The sequence below is a fragment of the Aspergillus vadensis genome, assembly GCF_003184925.1.
Source record: "Aspergillus vadensis CBS 113365 unplaced genomic scaffold BO88scaffold_21, whole genome shotgun sequence".
In the NCBI taxonomy this organism is placed as follows: domain Eukaryota; kingdom Fungi; phylum Ascomycota; class Eurotiomycetes; order Eurotiales; family Aspergillaceae; genus Aspergillus; species Aspergillus vadensis.
The window spans coordinates 681,827-708,058 of NW_020292059.1; the positions used below are offsets into that span (position 1 = coordinate 681,827).

General features: G+C 50.2%; 7 protein-coding genes across 7 annotated transcripts; 3 read left to right on the plus strand and 4 right to left on the minus strand.

Annotated features, from left to right (window-relative positions):
• Positions 1 to 1,471: 1,471 nt before the first annotated feature.
• BO88DRAFT_437353 (60S ribosomal eL34 domain-containing protein) lies at positions 1,472 to 2,331 on the minus strand (the record flags this gene model as incomplete). The annotated part of the gene is made up of 5 exons (XM_025709618.1): positions 1,472 to 1,663; positions 1,689 to 1,822; positions 1,848 to 2,026; positions 2,226 to 2,239; positions 2,308 to 2,331. 5 exons carry the CDS (start codon positions 2,329 to 2,331, stop codon positions 1,472 to 1,474), a joined length of 543 nt encoding a protein of 180 aa, XP_025560281.1.
• A 295-nt stretch (positions 2,332 to 2,626) lies between these two features.
• On the plus strand, positions 2,627 to 10,365 carry prp8 (U4/U6-U5 snRNP complex subunit PRP8). The gene has a single exon (XM_025707293.1). The coding sequence runs from the start codon at positions 2,873 to 2,875 to the stop codon at positions 9,932 to 9,934; it is 7,062 nt and encodes a 2,353-aa protein (XP_025560282.1). The 5' UTR covers positions 2,627 to 2,872; the 3' UTR covers positions 9,935 to 10,365.
• A 694-nt stretch (positions 10,366 to 11,059) lies between these two features.
• Positions 11,060 to 13,783, minus strand: BO88DRAFT_427978 (uncharacterized protein; the record flags this gene model as incomplete). Its single annotated transcript, XM_025709049.1, has 10 exons — positions 11,060 to 11,199; positions 11,504 to 11,545; positions 11,673 to 11,747; positions 12,193 to 12,266; positions 12,348 to 12,493; positions 12,795 to 12,892; positions 12,939 to 13,003; positions 13,088 to 13,279; positions 13,542 to 13,589; positions 13,719 to 13,783. The coding sequence occupies 10 exons, from the start codon at positions 13,781 to 13,783 to the stop codon at positions 11,060 to 11,062; spliced, it is 945 nt and encodes a 314-aa protein (XP_025560283.1).
• Positions 13,784 to 13,932: 149 nt separating this feature from the next.
• On the plus strand, positions 13,933 to 14,988 carry BO88DRAFT_346284 (SANT/Myb-like DNA-binding domain-containing protein; the record flags this gene model as incomplete). The annotated part of the gene is made up of 2 exons (XM_025703333.1): positions 13,933 to 14,808; positions 14,866 to 14,988. The coding sequence occupies 2 exons, from the start codon at positions 13,933 to 13,935 to the stop codon at positions 14,986 to 14,988; spliced, it is 999 nt and encodes a 332-aa protein (XP_025560284.1).
• Positions 14,989 to 15,589: 601 nt separating this feature from the next.
• On the plus strand, positions 15,590 to 16,856 carry cox5b (cytochrome c oxidase subunit IV). Its single transcript, XM_025705112.1, has 6 exons — positions 15,590 to 15,685; positions 15,853 to 15,906; positions 16,126 to 16,284; positions 16,377 to 16,477; positions 16,546 to 16,636; positions 16,717 to 16,856. Exons 1-6 carry the CDS (start codon positions 15,595 to 15,597, stop codon positions 16,803 to 16,805), a joined length of 585 nt encoding a protein of 194 aa, XP_025560285.1. The 5' UTR covers positions 15,590 to 15,594; the 3' UTR covers positions 16,806 to 16,856.
• A 968-nt stretch (positions 16,857 to 17,824) lies between these two features.
• On the minus strand, positions 17,825 to 20,285 carry BO88DRAFT_370675 (purine-cytosine permease family protein). Its single transcript, XM_025704183.1, has 6 exons — positions 19,460 to 20,285; positions 19,251 to 19,404; positions 19,126 to 19,198; positions 18,963 to 19,076; positions 18,203 to 18,908; positions 17,825 to 18,141 (listed from the first exon to the last, which is right to left on the minus strand). Exons 1-6 carry the CDS (start codon positions 19,916 to 19,918, stop codon positions 18,058 to 18,060), a joined length of 1,590 nt encoding a protein of 529 aa, XP_025560286.1. The 5' UTR covers positions 19,919 to 20,285; the 3' UTR covers positions 17,825 to 18,057.
• An 829-nt stretch (positions 20,286 to 21,114) lies between these two features.
• BO88DRAFT_120585 (SANT/Myb-like DNA-binding domain-containing protein) lies at positions 21,115 to 23,157 on the minus strand. The gene is made up of 7 exons (XM_025701338.1): positions 22,905 to 23,157; positions 22,452 to 22,500; positions 21,709 to 22,078; positions 21,587 to 21,634; positions 21,494 to 21,526; positions 21,355 to 21,438; positions 21,115 to 21,298 (listed from the first exon to the last, which is right to left on the minus strand). Exons 1-7 carry the CDS (start codon positions 22,921 to 22,923, stop codon positions 21,257 to 21,259), a joined length of 645 nt encoding a protein of 214 aa, XP_025560287.1. The 5' UTR covers positions 22,924 to 23,157; the 3' UTR covers positions 21,115 to 21,256.
• Positions 23,158 to 26,232: the final 3,075 nt, after the last annotated feature.

The following is a 26,232-nucleotide window of genomic DNA, read 5'->3' on the forward strand; positions in this document are numbered from 1 at the left end:
CTTATCTTACCGCCGGCTTAGAATTAACTATGTCTGCAACTCTGCCAACCTGCCACCTAACAGAATCAACCGAAACTGCTGTGTCAAATCCAAAGAAATATGCTCAGGTATCACAAACACCAAGCCATTCGGTCATACCCTCTACCCATTTCTTTTTTTCCTTCCCACTCATCCTGAACCAGGTGCCCGGAGTCTTGACAACCCCGGGTAGTAGTAGTAGTGGTAGTACTTAGTATTGCGGCTTTTTTCTTTTCTTATCATAGTGTTTGCTTTCTTTCCCCCCTCACTCAAGGTACCTACCTTTATCCTTCCTATCAAGGGCGTAGTGTCCGAAGTCGGACGCGTGATGAAGCACGATAGATACGTAAATAAGTAGTTAGGTACTTATGTCTTCACCTGAATATACTATATTTCAGGATACCATCATGTCCACCATCACCACTAGTACTACCACACACGTACCTGACTTTAAAGAGAGATATACATATATAATAACCTTAAAATTAAACCTCCCACCGATCACCCAATTGATTAACTGCGTACTTTTAAAACACACGTGCCGAGTGGTTTCACAGCACAACTTACACAACTTACCTAGTACACTTAGTATATTTATTTTTCCGACTCCGAGGAGATATGCCACCGGTTCCGCTTTCGGTTGGTTGTGCAGAGAATGGACTTTAACTACAACTATTTACACAAACACACTTCTGTAGGTAGTAGTTCGCTTCGATCGATCGATTTATCTATCTACTGTATCTTGGTTGGTGGCTCGGTTTGTGGGTTGGTTGATTGATTGATTGATTTTGGATGTTAGGTGCTTGGATTGGATAGACTTGTACTACTTATTTTATGTCGCTGCAGGTGGTAGTAGTAGTAGTAGTAGTAGTAGTAGTAGTAGTAGTAGTAGTAGTAGTAGTAGTTTATCTAGGCGTTCAGGGGAAATGGAATTATAGTTTTAGTTTGTAGTTTATGGTACCCGGGGATTTCGGTGTAGTTAGCCATGGCAGTGTATGTATGCATTAGATATATACGGATTGGGATGATTCACCTAACTTTCCTGGTTATAAGAGCAGATGTGAAAGAGGTGGATATGAAGATTTGCCTCATAGTCTACGGAAATCGACGATTGCATACGTTTCTGGCAAGTCTACGGTGTGGTATGATGCGAAGAACAGAATCCACATTCAACTCCAGCATATCGAAGCGGCGAACGGGAAGAACGAAATAAGGATGGGACAGGTCAAGGAGGGTGAAAAAAATGGAAATCTCATTTCATGAATAGAAGAATTCATTCATTGGGAACCACGACCCGTACATATTACCCCGTCGTGATCAATTTTTTAGCTGCGCCGTTCTTGTTCATTGAAGAGTGAAAGAACCCTAGACCGAGCCAAATTTTTATAGAAATTTTTCCATATTCGCTCCTCTAATCACAAAAAAACATCATTTATTGATATTTATGATGCATTTAGCGCTTGCCGGCAGCCTTCTCCTGAGACTCCTTGAGGACCTTCTTGACGATCTTCTGCTCCTCAATCAGGAAAGCACGGACGATGCGGTCCTTGACGCAACCGGCGCAGCGGGAACCACCGTAGGCGCGGCTGACGTTCTTCTTGGGGCGGGAGATCTGAGCGTACTCGCGGGGGCGGAGAGCGGGAACCTATATCGGTGGAAAAAGGTGATACAATCAGCCATTTTTGCTCTTCCTTCATATCCTTGATATCGCGAATGGTGGTAGTGGTGGTGTTGATTGTTGTCGTTTCCTTGTGCGTTGGTCGAAGCGATCGTCCATGCACGCATACTCTCCATCCATCATCCACTTTCCAGCCCGTTCAATCACACACAACCACCATGACCACCACCACCACCATTCAACATAGATAATTCGGGAGCACTCACACCAGGGAGCTTGATGCCACAGTCACCGCACTTGGGAGCAGTGCCCTTCTTCTTGATGTGAAGGTAACGGAGCTCACCGCCGGGGGTCTTGATGATGCGGACCTGGTTGGACCGCGTGTTGTACCTGAAGAACAAAATCCATCAATACCCTATTCATGAATATCTCGGCGTATATACAAAAATTCAAGAGCAAAGCAGCGGTCCATCGCGTCGAAATCGGACAAATCGTTATTGCACCGTAGCGACCGATAAAGAAAAATTGTTGGTGGGAGTGACAAAAAGGCACGATGGGGGTAGAATCAAGAGGGAAAATTCAAACGTACGGGTTCCGGCGGCGCTGCAGAGAAAAAGAACATTAGATCAGTATTCCATTTCATATAAGATTCAGAGATTCAATATACTCACGTATTGGAGTCTGTTGTTCGCCATTTTGTCTGTCCTTGAACCTCTAGGTCGGTGGTCTCAAGAGATTGGCGGCGGCGTCGTCGGTTGTCGTCGTTGACCTCGTAGAATTCTCGCGGTAATCTGGATTTGTGTGGGTTTCGCTCGGAGCCCTGGGCGGCCGCGCTAGCGCTAATTTGGCGAGAACGCGCTAACCCCAATCTGGACTAGTACCGGCCCGAGCAGAGCCGCCACCTCTTTTCAGACTTGCTTCATCAAACAAGGCAGGAGAAGCAAGAAGAGACTGGAGCAAGCTGTCTTATCACCTTCCCGTCGTGAGAAGGGGATCGTCCAGGAGTGGTTTTATCTTCTTCGGGGCAAAGCTTCATTTCTCCGACGCGATCTCTTTTTATCATTTTGTTTTAATTCCCCCCTCCTCCATTCCGTTTTTTTTTTTCGCGTCGCTGAGCTGCAGTCGATGAGCTCGCGATAAGTCACGACCCGTGCATCTTTTGACGCGACTTAGTCACGAAACTTCCAGCCCGTCTATCAGAGCAGAGAGTGTCCTTCATATATACAACCCATTACCATGGCATCATTGCCTCCCCCTCCGCCTCCGGGCTGGGGTGCGTCGGCGCCGCCGTCAATGCCGTTGGCTCCTCCGCCACCGGGATATCAACCGCCTGCGGATCCGACTGTCGCGAAGTTTGCCCAGAAGAAGAATGAATGGCTGCGGACGCAAAGGAACCGGTTTGGCGAGAAGAGAAAGGGTGGATTTGTCGAAACACAAAAGGCTGATATGCCCCCGGAGCATCTGCGAAAGATCGTTCGGGACATTGGCGATGTGTCGCAAAAGAAGTTCAGCAATGAGAAGCGCAGCTACCTCGGTGCGCTGAAGTTCATGCCCCATGCTGTGTTGAAGTTGCTGGAGAACATGCCCATGCCCTGGGAATCGGCTAGGGAAGTTAAGGTATTGTATCATGTTAATGGTTGCCTTACCTTGGTCAATGAGACTCCTCGTGTCATTGAGCCCGTGTTTCACGCTCAATGGGCTACCATGTGGGTATGCATGCGGCGAGAGAAGAGTGATCGCAGACACTTCAAGAGAATGCGCTTCCCTCCTTTCGACGACGAAGAACCTCCGCTATCGTGGTCGGAAAACATTGAAGATGTGGAGCCGTTGGAACCTATTCAGATGGAGCTTGATGAGTCGGAGGATGCTCCTGTTTATGAATGGTTCTATGATCACCGGCCTCTGCTGGATACTCCCCATGTTAATGGGCCGAGTTACAAGAGCTGGAACTTGACACTTCCGCAGATGGCTACTCTGTATCGACTAAGTCATCAGCTCCTGAGTGACGTCGTCGATCAGAACTACTTCCACATGTTTGACTTGAACAGCTTCTTCACCGCCAAGGCACTGAATGTCGCTATCCCCGGTGGTCCTCGCTTCGAGCCTCTGTACAAGGATATCGACCCCAATGACGAGGACTTCAGCGAATTCAACGCCATCGACCGTATCATCTTCCGCGCCCCTATCCGCACGGAATACCGCGTCGCCTACCCCTTCCTGTACAATACCCTCCCGAGAAGCGTAAAGGTTTCTTGGTACTCTCACCCTCAAGTTGTATATGTCCGCACCGACGACCCTAATCTCCCTGCCTTCTACTTCGACCCCGTCATCAACCCTATCTCCTCCCGGTCCGTCGCGCCGAAGAATATCACTGTCAGCCATGAAGATGAGATCTTTGGTGAAGGAAACAACGAGGACGACTTCGAGCTCCCTGGCGACTTCGAGCCGTTTTTCTCCGATGAAGAATTGTATACACCCGATACCGCGTCCGCCATTGCCCTCTGGTGGGCTCCTCATCCCTTCAACAAGCGCTCCGGCAAGATGGTGCGCGCCCAGGATGTTCCCCTCGTGAAGCAGTGGTATCTGGAGCATTGCCCGCAGGGCCAGCCTGTCAAGGTTCGCGTCTCATACCAGAAGCTGCTTAAGACGTTCGTCCTCAATGAGCTGCACAAGAAGAAGCCCAAAGCCCAGAACAAGCAGAATCTGTTGAAGACTTTGAAGTCGACCAAGTTCTTCCAGCAGACGACGATCGATTGGGTTGAAGCAGGTCTGCAAGTTTGCCGTCAGGGTTTCAACATGCTCAACTTGTTGATCCACCGCAAGAACTTGACCTACCTCCACCTTGACTACAACTTCAACTTGAAGCCCGTCAAGACTTTGACCACCAAGGAGCGAAAGAAGTCTCGTTTCGGAAACGCTTTCCACTTGATGAGAGAAATCCTTCGTCTCACCAAGTTGATCGTCGACGCCCAGGTGCAATATCGGTTGGGTAATATTGATGCCTTCCAGCTGGCTGACGGCATCCTGTATGCTTTCAACCACGTCGGACAGCTTACTGGTATGTACCGTTACAAGTACAAGTTGATGCACCAGATCCGTTCTTGCAAGGATCTTAAGCATTTGATCTACTACCGCTTCAACTCGGGACCTGTGGGTAAGGGTCCTGGATGCGGTTTCTGGGCCCCGGCCTGGCGTGTTTGGCTCTTCTTCATGCGCGGTATCATTCCTCTGCTCGAGAGATGGCTCGGAAACCTGCTGTCCCGTCAGTTCGAGGGTCGCCACAGCAAGGGTGTTGCCAAGACTGTCACCAAGCAGCGTGTGGAGTCTCACTTTGATCTTGAACTCCGTGCATCTGTCATGGCGGATCTCATGGACATGATGCCCGAGGGTATCAAGCAGAACAAGGTCAACACTGTGCTCCAACATCTGTCGGAGGCATGGAGATGCTGGAAGAGTAACATTCCTTGGAAGGTTCCTGGCCTTCCGGCGCCCATTGAGAATATCATTCTCCGTTACGTCAAGAGCAAGGCCGACTGGTGGATTTCCGTCGCTCACTACAACCGTGAACGTATCCGTCGTGGTGCCACCGTCGATAAGACAGTTGCAAAGAAGAACCTTGGTCGACTCACCCGGTTGTGGCTCAAGGCTGAGCAAGAGCGTCAACACAACTACCTTAAGGATGGTCCCTACGTGTCGTCCGAGGAAGCTGTGGCCATCTACACAACCATGGTCCACTGGCTTGAGTCTCGCAAGTTCTCTCCGATTCCCTTCCCCAGTGTTTCTTACAAGCACGACACCAAGATCCTGATCCTTGCTTTGGAGCGTCTGCGTGAATCCTACTCCGTCAAGGGCAGACTCAACCAGAGTCAACGTGAGGAGCTTGCTCTCATCGAACAGGCGTATGATTCTCCTGGAACGACCCTAGCCAGAATCAAGCGTTTCCTCTTGACTCAGCGAGCCTTCAAGGAGGTTGGCATTGATATGAACGACAATTACAGCCATATCAACCCCGTGTACGACGTGGAGCCCATCGAAAAGATCACTGACGCCTACCTCGACCAGTATCTGTGGTACCAGGCAGAGCAGCGCCACTTGTTCCCCGCTTGGATCAAGCCCTCGGATTCTGAGGTGCCCCCCTTGTTGACTTACAAGTGGGCTCAGGGTATCAACAATTTGGACAACGTCTGGGAGACTGCCGATGGCGAGACGAACGTTATGATCGAGACCGAACTTTCCAAGGTCTATGAGAAGATGGATCTTACTTTGTTGAACCGCATGCTTCGCCTTATCATGGACCACAACTTGGCTGACTACATCACTTCCAAGAACAACGTGCAGCTCAGCTACAAGGACATGAACCATACCAACAGCTACGGTTTGATTCGCGGTCTGCAGTTCTCCGGCTTCGTTTTCCAGTACTATGGCCTGATGATCGATTTGCTGCTCCTCGGTCTGCAGAGAGCTAGTGAAATGGCTGGACCCCCTGCAAGCCCCAACGACTTCTTGCAGTTCAGAGACCGTGCTACTGAGACGAAGCACCCTATTCGTCTGTACACGCGTTACGTCGACAAGATCTGGGTCTTCCTTCGATTCTCTGCCGATGAGTCTCGAGACTTGATTCAGCGCTTCTTGACTGAGAACCCCGACCCCAACTTCGAAAATGTCATCGGGTACAAGAACAAGAAGTGCTGGCCTCGTGATTGCCGCATGCGTTTGATGCGTCATGATGTCAACTTGGGTCGCGCTGTTTTCTGGGATCTGAAGAACCGCCTGCCGAGGTCCATCACCACCATCGAATGGGACGACACTTTCGCCAGTGTCTACAGCAAGGACAACCCAAACCTTCTGTTCTCTATGTCCGGATTCGAAGTCCGCATTCTTCCTAAGTGCCGCAACCAAAATGAGGAGTTCTCGGTGAAGGACAGCGTTTGGTCTCTGGTCGATAACTCGACTAAGGAGCGCACAGCTCATGCTTTCCTCCAGGTCACGGAGGAGGATATCCAGAAGTTCAACAACCGGATTCGTCAGATTCTCATGTCGTCCGGTTCGACGACTTTCACTAAGATCGCAAACAAGTGGAACACGGCTTTGATCGCACTCTTCACCTACTACCGTGAAGCTGCTGTATCCACTGTCAACCTTCTGGATACTATCGTCAAGTGCGAAACCAAGATTCAGACCCGCGTCAAGATCGGTCTGAACTCTAAGATGCCTTCGCGTTTCCCTCCCGCCGTTTTCTACACCCCCAAGGAACTGGGAGGTCTGGGTATGATCTCTGGATCCCACATTCTCATCCCGGCTAGCGACAAGCGGTGGTCCAAGCAAACGGATACCGGCATCACCCACTTCCGTGCGGGTATGTCACATGACGAAGAGACCCTGATCCCGAACATCTTCCGGTACATCATCCCCTGGGAAGCTGAGTTCATTGACTCCCAGAGAGTGTGGATGGAGTATTCGCAGAAGCGGCAGGAGGCTCAGCAGCAGAACCGCCGTTTGACGTTGGAGGACTTAGAGGACAGCTGGGACCGTGGTCTTCCCCGTATCAACACCCTGTTCCAGAAGGATCGCAGTACGCTCAGCTTCGACAAGGGTTTCCGTCTTCGCGCTGAATTCAAGCAATACCAGTTGATGAAGAGCAACCCGTTCTGGTGGACCAGTCAGAGACATGACGGAAAGCTGTGGAACTTGAACGCTTACCGTACCGACGTCATCCAGGCCCTTGGTGGTGTCGAAACCATTCTTGAGCACACCCTCTTCAAGGCAACTGCCTTCCCATCATGGGAAGGTCTCTTTTGGGAAAGAGCGAGTGGTTTCGAGGAATCGATGAAATTTAAGAAGCTTACGAATGCCCAAAGATCCGGTTTGAATCAGATCCCCAACCGTCGGTTCACTTTGTGGTGGTCTCCTACTATCAACCGTGCCAATGTATACGTTGGTTTCCAGGTCCAGCTGGATCTTACCGGTATTTTCTTACACGGTAAAATCCCGACCTTGAAGATTTCGTTGATTCAGATCTTCCGTGCCCACTTGTGGCAGAAGATTCACGAGTCCGTCGTTATGGATCTGTGCCAAGTCTTCGATCAGGAGCTTCAGCAGCTGGGTATCGAGACAGTTCAGAAGGAGACTATCCATCCTCGTAAGTCTTACAAGATGAACAGCTCTTGCGCCGACATTCTGCTTTTCGCAACGAACAAGTGGAACGTCACGCGTCCTTCCTTGCTCTTCGATACCAAGGACGTTTATGAGCCAACCACGACAAATAAGTTCTGGCTTGACGTGCAGTTGAGATATGGTGATTATGACTCCCACGACATTGAGAGATATGTTCGTGCCAAGTATCTCGACTACACCACCGACAGCATGAGTATCTATCCTTCGGCTACCGGTTTGATGATCGGCATTGATCTCGCGTACAACCTGTACTCGGCATATGGTCAGTACTTCCCTGGTCTGAAGACCTTGATCCAGCAGGCTATGGCCAAAATCATGAAGGCGAACCCTGCCTTGTATGTCTTGAGAGAACGTATCAGGAAGGGTCTGCAGCTCTATGCTTCGGAAAGCAACCAGGAGTTCCTGAACTCCCAGAACTACTCGGAGCTCTTCAGTCCTCAGATCCAGCTGTTCATTGACGATACCAATGTCTACCGTGTCACCATCCACAAGACCTTCGAAGGTAACCTGACGACCAAGCCCATCAACGGTGCTATCTTTATCTTCAATCCTAGAACCGGACAACTGTTCTTGAAGATCATTCACACAAGTGTCTGGGCTGGACAGAAGCGTCTGGGTCAATTGGCCAAGTGGAAGACTGCAGAAGAAGTGGCGGCTCTCATCCGATCCTTACCTGTAGAGGAGCAGCCGAAGCAGCTGATTGTCACTCGTAAAGGTCTGTTGGATCCTTTGGAAGTCCACCTGCTTGACTTCCCTAACATTTCCATCCGAGCTTCCGAGCTTCAGCTTCCTTTCCAGGCCGCGATGAAGGTTGAGAAGCTTGCGGATATGATTCTCCGGGCAACGGAACCTCAAATGGTTCTCTTTAACCTTTACGATGAGTGGCTGAAGTCAATCTCACCTTACATTGCCTTCTCTCGTTTGATTCTCATTCTAAGAGCCCTCCACGTCAACATTGATAAGGCGAAGATTATCCTCAGACCTGACAAGAGTGTCATAACCCAAGAGCATCATATCTGGCCTTCATTGTCGGATGAGGATTGGATGAAGGTTGAAGTGCAATTGCGTGACTTGATTCTGAACGACTACGGCAAGAAGAACAATGTCAACGTTCAGAGTCTGACGAGTAGTGAAGTCCGCGATATCATCCTCGGTATGGAAATCAGTGCTCCTTCACTTCAACGTCAGCAGGCCGCGGAGATCGAGAAGCAGCAGGAAGAGCAGAAGCAGCTCACGGCTGTTACGACGAAGACGCAGAACGTCCGTGGTGAGGATATTATCGTCACTACCACGTCTCAGTACGAGCAGCAATCGTTTGCTTCCAAGACTGAGTGGCGCACACGGGCAATCGCGACGTCCAACCTTCGCACGAGGTCGAACAATATCTACATTTCGTCGGATGACGTCCGGGAGGAGGGATACACCTACATCATGCCGAAGAACGTCCTCAAGCGCTTCATCACGATTGCAGATTTGCGTGTGCAAGTTGCTGGATACCTGTACGGTACCTCTCCTCCTGATAACGACCAGGTGAAGGAAATTCGCACCATTGTCATGATCCCCCAGGTGGGCAATACGCGTGAGGTGCAGTTGCCGCAGCAGCTGCCCCAGCACGATTATCTCAACAACCTCGAACCTCTGGGTGTTATCCACACCATCTCTGGAAACGAGCCCCCTTACATGTCGGCCATGGATGTTACACAGCATGCTCGTTTGATGAACGCCCACTCCTCCTGGGACAAGAAGACGGTTACCATGACAGTGTCTTTCACCCCTGGATCCGTGTCACTTGCGGCCTGGGGTCTCACGCCCCAAGGCTACAAGTGGGGAGCAGAGAATCGTGACACCACGTCTGATCAACCGCAAGGATTCTCGACCAGCATGGGAGAGAAGTGCCAGCTGTTGCTCAGTGACAAGATTCGCGGATACTTCCTGGTGCCGGAAGACAACGTCTGGAACTACAGCTTCATGGGCAGCTCCTTCGGTGGAGTGGAGAAGCGGCCGGTGTACGTGAAGATCGACACCCCTCTGAGATTCTACGATGAACAGCATCGTCCATTGCACTTCCAGAACTTTGCGGAACTGGAAGATATTTGGGTTGACCGTTCTGATAACTTTGCGTGAGCGATGTGTGGATGGCGTTGGCATGATAATATTTTCTTCTTTTTCTTTTTTTCTCTTTTACACGGACGATTACGCTGTTTTGACATTATCTCCCTATATCTTCAAGCCATGTCTTTTTTCCCCTCTCACAGTTTTCTTTTCTATTGATGTTCGCAGTATACAAAATCCTCTCATGTGTCTTACTATGGTTACATTTTTTGATATCGATGCTTGGCAGCAAGTGAGGGATGAGAAGCCCAACGGAAGTGGAGATCCGGTGGCGGGAACGGGGCAAAAATGGCTGCGCTATGTACAGTAGACATGTAGGTAGCGATGTATGTTTAAGAAGTTAATTACCCAAAGTGGTCATCGGTTTGTAGATGTTATCATGTATACTGTAGGTAGAGTAGAGGAGTCGATATGGAGATCCAACAGGCAGCTAAAATACATTTCCGGGCTTTAGGAGTTTAGGGGATCGACCATGTGGGTGGGCAGCAGAGCTAAAGAGGGCCGGAGGAGACTGTCAATCAATATGGACCATGTGTGAGTCCACTTTGGGCCGGGTAGGTTAATCGTTATTAACCGTCTAGCAATAATAATAATACTATAATTTAAACCGGAATATGCTTAATATCAATAGTCTAGTTTGGTGAGGGGGTTAGTTGACGTGTGTATTTTTTTATTCTATTTTCTCAAGCCGGGGTGGGAAGATCAGTGTTTGTGTCTTGATGGAACTTGACCGAGCAAAAAGACGGAGTACGAAAGAGGGGGTGCTCCTGACTCTTGTCTCTCCCTCACACTCACTACTCACTCACCTACTCTTACTACTCTTCCTCTCCCTCTCCATCCTTCTCCCTCTTGTTCGCCCGTCTGAACCCACCCACCCTACTTAGTACTACTGAACACTTTCCCTCTCACGTTCTCTTTTTTTCTCTCTCTCCCTCTTCTGTGCCGTGCACGGCTGCTAACTAAAAACGCCTCTCACTTCCCCCCTGCTTCACTTTTCCTCCTCCACACCATCCCTTCCGGCTGGATCCGATGTACATTTTCAACGTTCTGGCCCAAGCACTCATCCAGCCAGTTGGTCGGGGCGTCTAAGACATTCGCGTCGGGCTCATTTCATTTCGGTGGTTTGATGCAATGTGATCAACTCGACTGTTTCACCAGTGCCTCATGGCCTGAAATCTCGGGAGGAAAGTCAAATTGCAGAGACCCATCGGAAGAACTCGCCCTGCAACTGCAAGATACGATGGATGGGCTTACGGGGATCCACCTCGACGCCAATCCTGTCCGGAGTACGGAGTACACGCCTACTTGAGACTACTACCCCTACAGGTTAAGGCGATATTCAGTCTGAAGTCTGAGAGGGGTCTTACGTGTTGTGTACAAAGTATAAGCTCCCCAACCCCGTTTTTCCCTTTTTTATTTATTTGTTGGTTCTTTTTAATTTTCCCTTCTTGTCTTCCTGCCTGTGTCCATGATCTATCATCCGTGATGCTCATTGATCGATCCAGCAGGACAATAATTAGCAATCAGCCGGATGCTTAAATCGTAACTCACTCTATGGAGTAGCTTTCTCTCCATCTCAACCGCTATGACACGGTGGTGGCTCTCGGGGCCTCTCTTTCTCACCTTAACAGCAAACAGCTCGAGCTACTGCTACTACTTTCACCCGCCCACGGCCTATCATATTATAAAAAAGGAAATAAGGAAAATGAAAAAATGAACTAAATCATTAGACACATTCATGACAACCCACCTCTCACATATTTTACCCACGCGCTAAGCTCCCGGCCTCCGACCGTTCTCGGGGGCTTGTGTCCACGAGGGTGACCTAGAATCAAGAGCAAATAAGGTTGACAGGAAGGCTCCTGCTCTCATCAGAAGGGTCAAACTTGCTCCCCTTTGACAAGGATGGCTTTCCAGTCCAGCTTCGTCTGACCTCACAACCCAAGGGGGCCGGAGACCCAAAAAGAACGAAAAAGAAAAGAAAATAAAATTAAGTACAAGAAAAAAAAGTGAGGCCAGGCAGAAAAGGGGAACCTAGACGTGGGTACGGTTTAGGCTCGAGCCTGACCCGCGATCATTTTTTTTCTTCCTCCTGCGCGATAGAGTCGTATTCTTAGTCGATGGGAGTCACCGCACATCGTTCATGCGCGATTGAGGAGTCGTGATGTGCGCGTGCGCGCTCTCTTTCTTGACTCCCTCACTGGTGTCGTGTTGGTTTGGCTTCCCGCGCCCGTTCCAGGCTACGGGATTTTTATATACACTATCCAGACCAGGGTCGTTGCTCCATTTCCCTCTCGAGAAACAAAGGCTCGGCCGGAACTCCCTGCTTAGCATGATGGCCCACCTCCGAGCAAGCTAGCACCCTCCCGCTAGTCATTCCAATCACCTTTTCCAGGTGGATGTCTCGCCGACGACCGTTCTCTACCCGCCATTGGCGTATTCGCTGAGTGGAGTTGCTGCGTCGACGTACGACGGTCCTTGTTCTGACAGGGGGCGAATTCCTGAGCGAGTTAGGAGCAGACCAGCACAACAGGTTTGACTCCCTTGACCCGAGTCCACCGACTCGCTCGTCTCATTCACGTTCGTATCCAATAAGTTAACTTCAGATTATTCCTGGCCTACGTATGGGTTTGGGCTTGGATCTCCCCCCCGCTTCTGCGTTTGCTCGGGGTTGGAGACGGTAGAGCCCCGAAGGAAGGGAGAGGGGCAGAAAGAGGAGAGGGAGTGATGGATTGATTGATGAATGGAGGGCGACTCTTTGTCTACCTGAGCTTTGGCTGGTTCGCCGTGTTTCAAACTTGTACACAGTATCTCCCGACTACTGCCCTAATTTCCTCCTCTACGGCAGTCACTGCCATGCCTTGGCAATCACCAGACGGGCCGGCGGAAGGCAAATGGTAGCCTCATCCTTCGTCCTGCTGGCATCCATGACCGTTGTCCCCTCTGGGTCCCTCTGCAAGCTAAGCTTGACTGGAACGCAGATCCGTCAAATGGGCGATTTCTTCTGCCAGCCCACCTGCACCTTTCTGATTTGGGTTATATGGAGTGTCTCCGTGTCTCGTCAATTTTACCCCATGGATTCTGACAGCTTATTTATTATGATTTGCCCTTTCCAGAACCTTTCATCGGCCGTCTACGCTGCCGTATATATCCTCTAACACTTACCCTATCACTGCTCTGCACGGGACTTTTACATGCAGCTGGAAGCAGCATCCCGGCATCAACCTCCACTTGTTCTTCCCCGTTAGATCCTGCATCTCAAACGACGGAGGGATACGGGCTGCAAGCCTATCTGCGGAGTTTCTGGCATGAGAATCAGACCTCCGACTTCTCTCAGTAGATTTGGTTGGGCCGGGCCTCTTGTCGGTGCGTCTGGACTCTGGTGAAGATTACCGGTCTTTTTCGGGACTTCCCAGCTGGCGCGCTCATCACTGACCCGGTGAGTAGTACTAGTAAGCCATCTATCCATCCCTTTCACCCAGTGATTCTTTCCCTTTCCCATGGTGGCCAGACCCTGTGTCGCCTCTAGCTTCCTCTTTCAATCTCCTTCTCCTCTGTTTCTTCTCTCCGTTCTCTCTGCCGTTGTTTTTCAAATGTGTTCGATGTCCTGCGACCTGACTTCGCTACTCTCTTCCTTCCTGCACCCTGGGATGAGCGATCGTCGTGTCTTGACGTTGCTGTCGAGTCAATCAATCCATGACCTATAATTCTGACGACCAGACAGTATCGCGCCTCACGCTCTGAAAGCCAACGGTCTATATCCCAATCTTCCAGGCTTCAGAAAGTCGGTCTGTACATGGCCAAAGCTTTGATCCTTACTTCAACCCAGAGGATTTCACGATCTGTCACTCTTCGCTTCATCGGACGAACTCCGACAGTCAGCCAGTCTATCTCGTGACGGCCTTTTCCGTCAAGATAGCACCTTCGACCTCCTTCCTTTTCTTCCCCCTTATTTTTCTAGAGCCAGTCAGTAGCCTGCCAGGGCTGTTAGGCTCTAGCGGCGCAGATGTATGTCCGCGACGCTGGCGGATCCGTATCGAGAGTATGCTATTGATTATTCTCAACATGCTACCTGCAAACCTGAGGAACACGCAGGCACGCTTGTTTACCACGCACAGCAGCCGCATCTCCAGCATCACAAGCAGCCCGAGCCTCCATTCTCTCAGGGGGCCTCTCATAGCACGACGGCATTTGAGCAACATCATGCGAACGCGACCGTGTTGTCAACAGCCACTCCGCAACAAACAGTCCATGATATCTCGCAAAGCGTTGTCCTTGGCCCGCCCCAAATGCTCCCACGACACCTTCCAGTGCAGTATCCACCTGCCAGCTTCGAAATCCCGCCTATTCAGCGCGAGAAGAAACGCCCTCATTCGGAGACCGAAGAGGATGGGAACCCCGACCATGGCCTGCGGCCACAGCTATCAGTCCTCTCAGCAGATGCCCCTCACGAACCCTCGCATTCTCCCGAGATGCTCTTCGGTGTCCATGGTACATCATCTCAGCAGCATCCCATGTCAAACCATGGATTTGGACCCACGGACTCTGTGGCCCTGCCGCAACATCACCATCACCATCGACTCCCGCCCCATGCAGCGCTGCGCGCCCCGGGGCGTCATGGAGTGAATGTGGAATCGCCTCCTCTGCCCTCGGGTCCGCCGAGTGTGGTGGGCCAGCCTGGGATGCCGGATCCAGCTCCCAGGCCCCGAGGTCCAAAACTGAAGTTTACTCCTGAAGAAGACGCTCTACTGGTGGAGCTGAAGGAAAACAAAAACTTGACATGGAAGCAAATTGCAGACTTCTTCCCGGGCCGAACAAGCGGCACCTTGCAAGTCCGATACTGCACCAAGCTGAAGGCCAAGGATGTGGCTTGGAGTGACGAAATGGTTCGAATTCCCCTGGTGCATTTCTACGTCTTTCTCACATGCTAATGAAGGGAATAGGTACAAAGGCTGCAACGGGCAATGCACGAATACGAGAACGATCGGTGGCGTATCATTGCAGGGAAGGTTGGAAATGGCTTCACCCCAGCTGCTTGTCGCGAGAAGGCTATGCAACTCCAGTAAAGGCTTGGGGAATTTCTCATTCATATCTACTGTCGCCAGATTCGACCTTTTTTGGACCCTCTGATCTCCCTACTCTCCATTTTGGTTCAAATGTCGGGATTCCGATAGGGCTGGTGGTGCGGGCCTGTTGTAGGCACGGGAGGATGATCAGCATAACTCTGATATACTATAGGGACGGTTGATGTAAGGTATTTAGTGATGTATGATAATTCATTTTAGCCCGGGGAACATATGGCGCCGGCATTTGTTCGTTCGCAATGAACCGACACTAGCGTCCGCTCTCGCACTTTAGCACCGGCAGATCCCGGGCTGAACGCGGCCATTGCTCGGCCGGGGGCATGTGTTCTTCATCTACGGCAGACCGCAGAAAACCACTTGCGCAGACAGTAGACCCTAAGCCCTAAGCCGGATGCCCAATTGAGCAGGTATGCGGACTAGGTCATTGCGGGCAGCCGTAGAAGCTCCGCAACCAATCAATCCCCGGCGCTGACTAAGGGCAGGCGACCACGGGCCGAAGCGGCTTCAAACTCACCTCAACCTCCAAACTCCCTCATCTCCAAACGTCCTTGCCTTGTCTGCCGTCATTGCAACCCACCCACCAGGACAATGTTCCTCCAACGCACAGCCTTCGCCCTCGCCAGGCGCACCCCTACCCGGGCTCTCGCTGCCCGTCCCTTTTCTTCCTCCGTCACCCGCTGTACGTGACCCTCATCGTCAGATCAAAAGACCGCCTCTTCTGCACCGCAGCAGTGGCAGCCGTCCCTTTTCTCCCGCGCTCCCATGGTCTCTATATGGGCCAATTGCACGGGATTGCAGACGTCGGTTCTGGATATGCGAGCTAACATGCCATTGCTGCTCCTATAGTCAACGCCAAGAAGTATGAGGTGAAGCAGGAGGGCAAGATCCTTCCCTTCGATGGTGAGTTGGCACCACACCCACTCCTACACGAGTCAATTGTCCCTACGGATACACTTGCAAGATAGCAATTGCAACTTGTACTGCGAGTGAGGGTTACAATTGGGCATCTTATGCGGGGTTTCCGGCACTGGGGACATTTGATAGCCGGCTACTTGCATCTTCTCGATACTTTGACACATGGTTGACATCATACTGATTGTGCGCTTTTTTCCTGAATAGAGATCAAGACCGAGGACGACCTCATCCCCCCGGGTGCTAAGGCCGGTACCGTCCCCGTCGATATCGAGCACGCCACTGGTCTCGAGCGTCTCGAACTCGTCGGAAAGATGCAGGGCATTGACATCTTCGACATGCGTCCCCTCGATGCCTCCCGCAAGGGTATGTCATACACTATCTCCGCTCTTTGCGGTGGCTTTTGGAGCCTTGAATAGGTGATTTGCGAGGGTGGGCACTGATATAACTCTATATAGGAACCCTTGAGGACCCCATCATCGTCAACGGTGCTGGTGACGAGCAGTACGCTGGTTGCACTGGTTTCCCCGCCGACTCTCACCAGGTCAACTGGTTGACTGTAAGCCGATATCTTCCGTGCTGTTTATCTTCTGTGATAGCATGATCCCTAATCAAGCCACAATGCAGGTCTCCCGTGACCGCCCCATCGAGCGCTGCGGCGAGTGCGGTAACGTTGTCAAGCTCAACTATGTCGGCCCCTTGGAGGACCCCCACGCTCGTAAGTGACTTCCCATCAATCCCGGCCCAATCTATGGCCATCATTCGGTGTGTGCAATGTACTAATTGCTCCCTATCCAGACGACCACGACCACGGTCACGGCCACCCCCCTCACGAGGAGCCCAAGACCTTCGCCGACTTCGTCAAGCCTGAGTACTGGTACCGGTAAATACAATGTACTACTACAATGAATGGAGCGATTGTCCTTTTTTTCTTTTTCCCCCCTTCCCTACTTAGGTGCTACTTCTTCGATCCGGAGCAAAGAGAAACAATGGAGTGAAGCGAGATATTAGAGAGAAGAGACAATCCGACATATAATCTGTATGTGTACATGCGCGAGGCAGGGGGTGTTCTGGCAAGACAAGTCACAAAAGAGAGAGAGATGGGGGGCGCCGGCTTTCTGTACAAGATTACATCGGGATGAACTATTAGTTGTGTGTGTATCGTTTGAAACCAATACTGTTGTATACTTTTGCCAATTCCTTTCCCTTTTACTAGACATCCTTCTTTGCTTTACTGTAGGAGAACTATTGTCGTCGGAGTCTTATATCACCTCAAACCCGAACGATATATCACTTGGGAGGTATATGATACTACGTATTCCTCACTACGGAGTACTCTCAGCACTACCATAACATATAGAACACCGCTACTCCTCCTAATGAGCAATTTCAAAGAAAACAAGTCAACAAACCCCAGGTACATACATACATACTAGTGATTACCCATGGCTTGAAAGAAACCAGACTACCTACCTACCTACCTAACTAGCTATAGTGCGGTGTGGTGCAAGTGAGCTGATCAAGCGATTACTTAGTTTACGTGCGGGTGGCATGATGTCCCGGAACAGCGGAAACTAACGGAAAGAAGGAAATATTAGCCGTATCACGTGGTATGTAAAAACTAGTAGTAGCTAGCTCCTCGAGGGATTCTTTACTTGCCTAATTAGGTAGGAGGGAAGAGTAACCTAAGCCTGCCCGTAGGCAGTGGTAAGTAGTGTACGTAGTATGATGGGGGGATGGAGGTGCTAGGTACTACGTATTGCTTACTTCGTAGGATGTACTAGTTTGGTTTTTTTCGGGGGGGTTTACTTTAGTAAAGGAATTGGAGGTGTTGGGTGGTGTTTCTCCCTTGGAATTTAGTGTGATGATGAGTGGCTACTATTAGGTTAAAGAGGATAGTAGTAACGATGAAATGAACTTTTCGTAGTACTAGTAGTGCAATCTGATGTACATTTCTTTTTGGTAGAGTGACAATGACGATGATGTCTGACACTCGGTATAGTACTATGATATAATATAGTACATGAACAGTTTTGGATATACCCTACAAGGTCAATGACCCATTTGTAGGGCGTTTTGGCAATGTTGAATTGAAAAATTGTGCTCTTTTTTGAGCAGCCTAATGGCATTACCGCCAGCTCACCGTCCGAAGTAACGAAGTTCGGCATATCGAAGAGGCGGATAGACCACACATGTCCATGAAAAAGCAACGTAGGTGCCCATCTATATATAGTAGTTAGTATGTGAAGCAATCAAAAATGTGTTTGTCATCAGGTCTGCTTACATCCGCGCCATATTCACCCACCAATCGCGCCAAAGGCCCGATATACCACACCTGCGCCATGCATAGGATTGCACCTGCCCAACCGATCAAGAAGGCGATGAAAGCGGAAATGCCCAAGGGCAGCTTGGATGGGTCGTTCCAAACGTGCCAGTTGTATCCGCTGCGGGCGCGGAAGATAAAGCGGTCTTCTAGGATGATGGCTATCCAAATGGCGACCCAGTAACCCATGAGCGCGAGGAAGTTGGTGAAGATGTCGGAGAGATTGCTTCGGCCCGCTAGAGCGCACACGGTGTAGATGATAACTCCGATGGCGTTCCAGATGGCTCTGGGCACCTTTTCGGCATATCGTCCGAGGATCTGGAAATCTACGCCAGCTGAGTACGTGGGTGGGATGGTGTTGGCAATGAGACCAAGGGCAACGACGACGGCGCAAAACTTGCCGAATCCGTTTAGGGGGCTGAACCCTTCGACGATAAGTGCTCCGGCACCGTCAGCGTATGCGCTGCTGTATGCTGGGTCGGAGGTGATGCCCGATGCGAGACCGATGCCGACGAGGAAAGCCATGGTGAAAGAGGTCATCAGGCCGCCCAAGGAGAGGAAAAAGAGAGATGTCCTCGAGGTATTCTGAGGATAATAGACAAAAAAGTCCGCTGCCAGCGGTGCATATGTAATTGCAGCACTGAGACAAAGCGAGAAGAAGGATAGACTGCGAGGGTGGCATGTAAGCATGGGTTTATCTAATAGTTTGAAGTGGATTTACCGGTTGCCGGCTACTGTGCGAGCGTCGCCAGTCGATTGTGTGGACAAGTCGTATTTCGTCCCTGACATACCGAACAGTATGCAAACAACAATAAGCTGAGGGAGAAAGGCAAATCTGGTCCCGTCAGTCGCAGAGATTTACAACTCTGATCGATCATACATACCGCTCGTAGTAATGAAAAATCTGAATGCCGAAAGTGGCTATGACCCAACTGATGATGGCGATGATCACGATGCCTTCATACGGTCAATAACCATACATCGATAGCCTGAAACACTGCCAACTTACCCACAGCAACCGTCATGTTTCCATGCGGTGAAACGGCAGACAAGATCTGGCCGCCAACCACACAGTCGATCAAGCCATATCCCAGCATCTGGATCAGGTTCAAGATGACGATAAGTTTACTGGGCCACCAACCCATTGAATAGCGTCCGAATGCCTAAGAATATAGTACTTAGCCAGCTTTCTCTTTATTGGACAGTGTGAAAGCATACCATGGTCCGAATACCGGATATAGGGCCCCATGTGGCCATCCACGAAGACACGATGGCACCGACCAGAGCACCGAATACTCCGCATAGAGCCGAGTCAAGGAAACTCAATCCATACGTAGCAGGTCCTAGCATACCCAGTGTGATGTTGTTGGCCGCCAGATTGATCGAGACCCAAAGCAAGAAAGCCTGCAGGTAGGAAACCCAAGTCAACTTGGACATCCGTTCATGCTCCTGCACCCGCTCTATACCACGAGCTTCCAAATTATATTCGACGAGCTGCTGTTCAAATCGTCTAAGATATGCAGCCATTCTCGAAGAGGCAAACGGCCCCCCCGGCTGCCTCTGGGCTCTTTTCTCGACATTTTCGGTGGGAGGAGAAGTATCTTCTGTTGAACGGATTCTTGAAATTTCCTTCTCATAGGGAGACCCTAGGGTGGGCACAGTTTGCGGCGAAGACATCCTGACGCACAATGTCAGTTACATGACTGGAGAAGAGGTGGGGTATAAAGAGATGAAAAGCGCGCATGAGTCCTTTCGCTGGAATTATCCAGATCAAGTTCAACCGTATAATCTCAGATCAACAAACGGGAGCCATCACAGTATCCGGAAAGTTAAGCAACCCTCCAGATATTAGCCCGGATAGTGTGTGTGACATCCAGTTGTTGAACACCGGTCTTCATGCAGGCACGCTACCTAGATACCTTGATCGACAGACAAAACCACGCTACTCGTCTTCATGATAGCCGTCCCTTGCATAAGGTTTCTGTAGGAAGGCGGGAGAGCTGTACTTGTTGCGATTGCACTGGATTCGTCGTGGCGATTACACCTGGTGGAACACATACGCCAATCGCACGTCAGTCAAACTTCTTCTGACAGTTTTTGAGAGATCGTAATGAATCTCGTTGTTTCTTCTCTTCGAAAGGAATTTACCAATTCTGATCAATGCTATGCAGAAATCCCACACCAATCGCAGTCGTGCAAAATGCTAGCCAGTAATCTGACAGTAAGATGGAACGATTGCAGTTCCGGCGAGTGTAAGTGGAGCGGGTAGAAGATTCCACTCTGAGGCGATAAAATCGTAATCTGCCGCGGGGAGATTCGGTTTCCCAGGCGGGCGGATCTCCTCCGCTTTTCATCTTCCCCGACTTCGGATATCGTACTACTATCTATCCCACAACTACTCCCATTCGCCCTGATCGGCTTGTGCCGGCTACTGTTGAGCAACTAGCACTGAGTAGCATATAATGCTGACTACCTCGTCTACATGCAGAATAACAAGTCCGACTTCAGCAACAACTCATATTGGTGACCACTACATGCTGGGACACCGAGAGTAAGCGTCTACTATGTTTCCTTCTATAGACAGATTGAAAATCTTACAGCAAGCTTCAACGTGTTGTTGGGTGCGCGACAGGATTGATTCCCAGGGTGCGCTGCCCCCGCGGCGAGAAGCTGCTGCGAAGACCCGTCAGGGAGTTACGCGAAACGAACAGTGGTATTCACCCAGGATATGAGGGGACAAGGAACAAGACGAAATAACCAGAAGAGGCGCTTGTAAGAAAGAAAGAAGTGGGAAATAGTCGACCAGATGGGACCAGCAGAACGTAAAATGAAAGACGCAAGCCAACTCCGATAACCCTTCGCCCGATACTTTGCAAATTGTGGCTAACATCGAACATTGCGCTGACATCTTCAGCCTAAAGCATTGTGAATTCAAAACTCATGCCCATCGTCGATTCGTTACATGTGCGGATGACGATGCATTGGTCATCACGTCGTCAAGAGTTCGTAGGAAATCTAAAGGTCCTTGAAATGTTCTTTCGCATATTGTTCGCACGCCTGAATCACCCATGTCAACAATCCAGCAAGGCATCTACAAGGCCCGGAGGTATTACCTTGGCTGGCTTTCCGACTTTCAGTCCAATCGCCTTCCATTTATTTGCATCGTATTCCCTAATCGCTTCTCGGAGTGCTACGGACTGTCCTTGGTTCAGCATCGCTTGACAAACAAAGTCGTGCGTGAAGGGTCATTACCTCGTCTTCAGCAAATTCGGCATAGTGCATGTCCTATCGTGGCATAAGTATCTGCATCCAGTCTTCGGGACAGAGCGATTAGAATCTGCTTACTTTGTACCAATGTTTCTTGACGCTGCCTTCGGTCCGGGCAGGGAATGTCTGTAGCACCCGGGAAATTCAGGTCAGCATGCGTGACGTAGTGAAGGGTACTGAAGCAGGGTAGCTTTATGCACCTTGGCAATCTCGCTCCAGGTGCGACCCGCGTCGCGCATGGTCTTCAGCCTCTGCTCTTCCTCAGCAGTCCAGGGAGTGTTGGTCCTCCCCTTCTTCTTAGGGGCAGGCTCCGATCCCCCAGGCCCTTGCTCGTGCGCAGTTTCTCCCGTCGCCGGAGCCGCGCCTGGCGCCGCCATGGTAGCCGCAGGGCCTGACTGGGGAGAAGCACGGCGTTTGCGCGGATTCTGGGGAGGAATCTGAGTTTGGGGCATAGGAATGCCCTCGAACGAAGGCACTCTTGAAAAGGGATTGACTTGTTGTTGAGCAATCAGGTGTGATGGTGCGTTGGCAGAGATGGAAGTCTTGATTCGCTTAGATGTTGGAGGGGACCTGTAGTAGAGGAACAGGCGAAAGGCGCCGGTGTCAGAGATGAGCCCACGACACGAGAAAAATGGGGAGATAAAGAAGAAGTGAATGCAAGGCCAGAACGATAATCGCAATAATAATAGAACGAGCCAGTCACTTTGTCAATGTCAAGTCGGGGGAAACGGGCAGGACAGTGAATTAGCCGAAAGCGGGAACAGATACAAACACATAGTAGATAAATTACAAGAGAAACACTCCAAGTGAAGCACATGACCCAAGGGGGCGGGCGTGAGGTATCTCAAGATCAAGTATATATGGAAGGACAGCTGCCGCCGACGCTGCGCAGTCCCAGAGGCCAGCTTCACCTTCAGGTTGGGGAGGACGAGGAGGGACTTACGACATGGCTGATGATACGCAGTTATCCCAATCACGTTCTGTCGATTCATCTGTAGGTACACATGCTTATGAGATTAGCAAATCTGCTACTCAAGGAACGCTCCGTGGAGATTGGCCGGTCAGGTTCAGGGAAGCGAGCGCTTGGTTACACCAAAGTGACGATGACACCGGCGCATCATACGGCGTGGCAGTAGCGCCGCAGGGAATGAGGTAGATGACGGGAAAAGAAGGAAAGAGTCGGAAAGATTGTTACATGCATATATGAAGTCGGAATGGTAGCGAGGGAAAGTCAAAGGACAAGAGAGAGAGGGAGGGAGGGAGGGGGAGTTGGAGTGAGGCAACTCAGGTGAATGGGCGATGAGGAGGGCAGTGAAGAGTGAGGGGAGGGGAAAGGGGGGGAGGGGAAAGGAGAGGGGAAAAGATAGTAAGTATAAACAGGCTTAGGCACAATCACAGGAAGACCTTTCTAGCATCTTAGGATACAGAGGCTGGACATAGTACGGAGTACTGGAGATGCGATGATAAGACGTTCTGGTCAGGACAAGTGGAGATGGAGACCGACTGAGAGTGTAAAGAGAGGCTTACTGGTCAAAGTTCATGGTTTGGAAAAGAGTCTCGGGTTTTTTCTGATAGGCAGGATGATCTGGTAGTGGCGGTAGTAGTAGTAGCAATAGTCGTAGCGAAGTAGTAGCGAAGTAGTGGTGGTGGTGGTGGTGGTGGTCGTTGTAGTAGTAAGTAGGAGGGAGTAGATCAGGGTCGAATTGGCAGGTCAAGGTCAGTAAGGATCAGTTCAAGAGGATTCAATCTGTCCCCCTCGGTCAGGTAATAGTAGTAGTAATAGTAGTGATAGCCAAGTAGTAAGGAAGTAGACTGAATTGAATTGTCTGATAAAATAATCAAAAAAGAAGTGGTCGTAGTCAGAGCAACAACCACTCGGTCAGTCAGTCAGTAGTAGGCAAGTAAGGTCTCCAGTAGGGCAGAAAAAGCCACCGTAGGTAATACTTTGGGTTGTGCTTTACAGTATACCAATTCCCGTAAATAAAAACAAATGGAAATGGAAAATATAATGATAGTACAAGACTAAGGGAACCCTCGGGAGTGGCAAGAGAGAAAGGATCCGGGAAAGAGGAACAAGAGGGAAAGAGGAAGAAGAGAAAGAAGCGGATGGGAAAACCGACAGGACTCGCAAAGCCTCTTCCTTCTCTTCTCTTCATTTCTGACTAGTACTGCGGAGGGGAGGGGGAACAGACAGAACAATTCGATTCGAATCCACCCCAAGGCTAAAGGGAGTGCAGCGTCTCGCCAATCCCGCGTCCTCCGAGGCCTGCTTGCTTTTTCCTCCTCATCAGCGACGAGGCATCAGATTCCCTCCTGCCACCTCCTCCGGCTTCCTACTCGTCCTGCCTACCGGAACTACTGGAGACGGTGGACTCTCGTACATGGACCACTTCTGCACACCATCCACGATAGGCCCGTCCTTTTCCTAAAAAAGAAAGCTGCCTGAATGGAAGGATGGCCCGGTGGTTTCGCTTCTTCTATCTACTACTTCTTCTTCGCCTTTGCGTAGGCCGAGGACATCCGCCGATTATCTAGATTATCTTCCCCTCATTCCCTCCTGGGTCAATGCGATACATACACTCGACACCTTGGCTCAATCATCATCACCGCCACCATCACACCCATGTTCTCACAACGCCAGCCAGATGAGATACACACCCCCCAGCGTCCTTCTACCGATACCCTATCCTTGTATTTACACCTACGATGAGCTTTCCCGTCTTCCCAATTTCTCCCGACCGGTGACTCAAGGTTGATTTTTCATAGTCATTAGGCTTCCATCTCACAAGCCAGCTTCAACACTTGGTCAGCCACGGATCCAGGCAAGAATGCCCGTTCCGTGAACAAAACGAACAGCGATGATGGTGGTGGCGGCAATCTGACCATAGAACCCGCCGTCCTTGGACAGCTTGACCAGGTCAACCTGGTGATGCTGCAGTATTTAGTAGAACCAAGCAGGTTGGCGAGGCCAATGAGGGGTCCTAGACACCCCGATGACTGCGAGGCAGCTTACAACATGAAACGGACGTCGCCAGCTGCAATCTCGGGCCTTGGCAGTCCAGAGATGAAGTAAAAAGCAAACCTCGAGGGACCATGGATCCGGATCTTTGCTGTTTACGTGGGTGCCAGGTTCACTTTTCCTCCCAATGAAATGGCCTGATGGGAGACAATGAGAGCGGGGTAAAGGACCGCTACCTCCTCCTCCCCCCATCGACCGTTGCTTTTAGTCTAGTCCACTCTTCCCGCTTCATATGACGAGTGCAGGGCTTTGCGGGACCCATGATGCAAGATCGGTTTCTCTTCAAATTTAAATCGTTCCAGGTAACTTACCAGAGTAGGCTGCTTGCGCCCCCTAGAAACGAGCTTCTCTCATCCATCCTTCGCCCGCTTCCAAGCACCTTATCTGTACCCTCCTAGGCTGGTTTGAAAGGTTCTAGATAGGCCCGTGAACCGTTTTATGGAACCCTGTGAGTCCGTCCCGAGCACGGTCCCCCCGGTGCGCCTATCGTTCCGATGACAGAGCTTACTGTCCTGCCCGCCATTCTCGCTATCCTTCACCTTGCAGGCCAAATGTCGATGGTCTTCCACTTCGGGCATATACTGTTTCCAGTGACTGCGTTGGTACCAGTTGAAGTTCCATGTACAACAGACTACTAATGCAGTGGCGTATGCAACTGAAGGTAGGATAATAGAACCGACATTCGCTTTGCAGTCGAACAATGCAACCTCCTAAGCTGTATCAGCTTGTCTGAGTGGCTCTTGCATATGATACGCAATAACTAGGCTGCGAGACTGAAATGACAGATGGCGATGGCGTACACGTGGTGGATCACAGCATGATTGGACTATGCCAAATGCAGCTATGTACAAAGTCGTCATTTCAAGTGCAGGTAGTTCTTAGAGTGTCAATATCGCCTCGAATATTTGAGCTACTTACAAGGGAAGAACAATGTAGTGACATGTTTAGGTTTGAGAACTCTTTTGAGATCTCGAGATAGGGTAAGCTTTCCGATGGCCCTATCTTGGTCGGCGAAAGAGCCTATTCGAGGTAGTAGCCTTAATGGTACAATTAGCGCTCGCAAGAAGACTTTTCCAGAAGAGGGTTACCCTTCAACTAGCCAGAAAAGAAGTGGGTCACGAATTAAGGCAATGTGGCGCATGCTCAACTTTATCTTCTTGGTTTCGGTTACCTCCATCTGGTGAACAGAGCTTCATCTAAACTTAGGTGATCTACTAGCCGAAGGTGCAAATTATACTAGAAAGTCAATACACTAGAGACACGCTACAAAATTCTCTATGATAGCAAACGCTTCTTGCTTGGAATGGTCTAACGAGGTGCCTACGCCGGAATTAGACAAGTTGCGAATCCTCTGTTCCAATGAATTCGGTACCAGCTTTTGCTTCGAGATACCATTGGGATAGGCATTCTTTAACGACAGACAGATATGACCTGTTTACAATTCGGTAGGCTTACCGACTGAGAAACTAGAGACCCTATCCAGACTCTGCTACTATCCACTCGAGTTGTAAGAAATATATACTACAATCTAAAATCCTTTAACTTTGAAATCGTAATGCATACACAAAATACGCTACTATACGCCTCAAAATTACACTGAGAAAATATACTAAACAGTGACTCTAAGCACAGACTCTGCAATTAAAGCCAAGTACTTCCTCAAAGCTATAGATTGGGAACCAATCCTCAGTTCCTCATGTCTTCT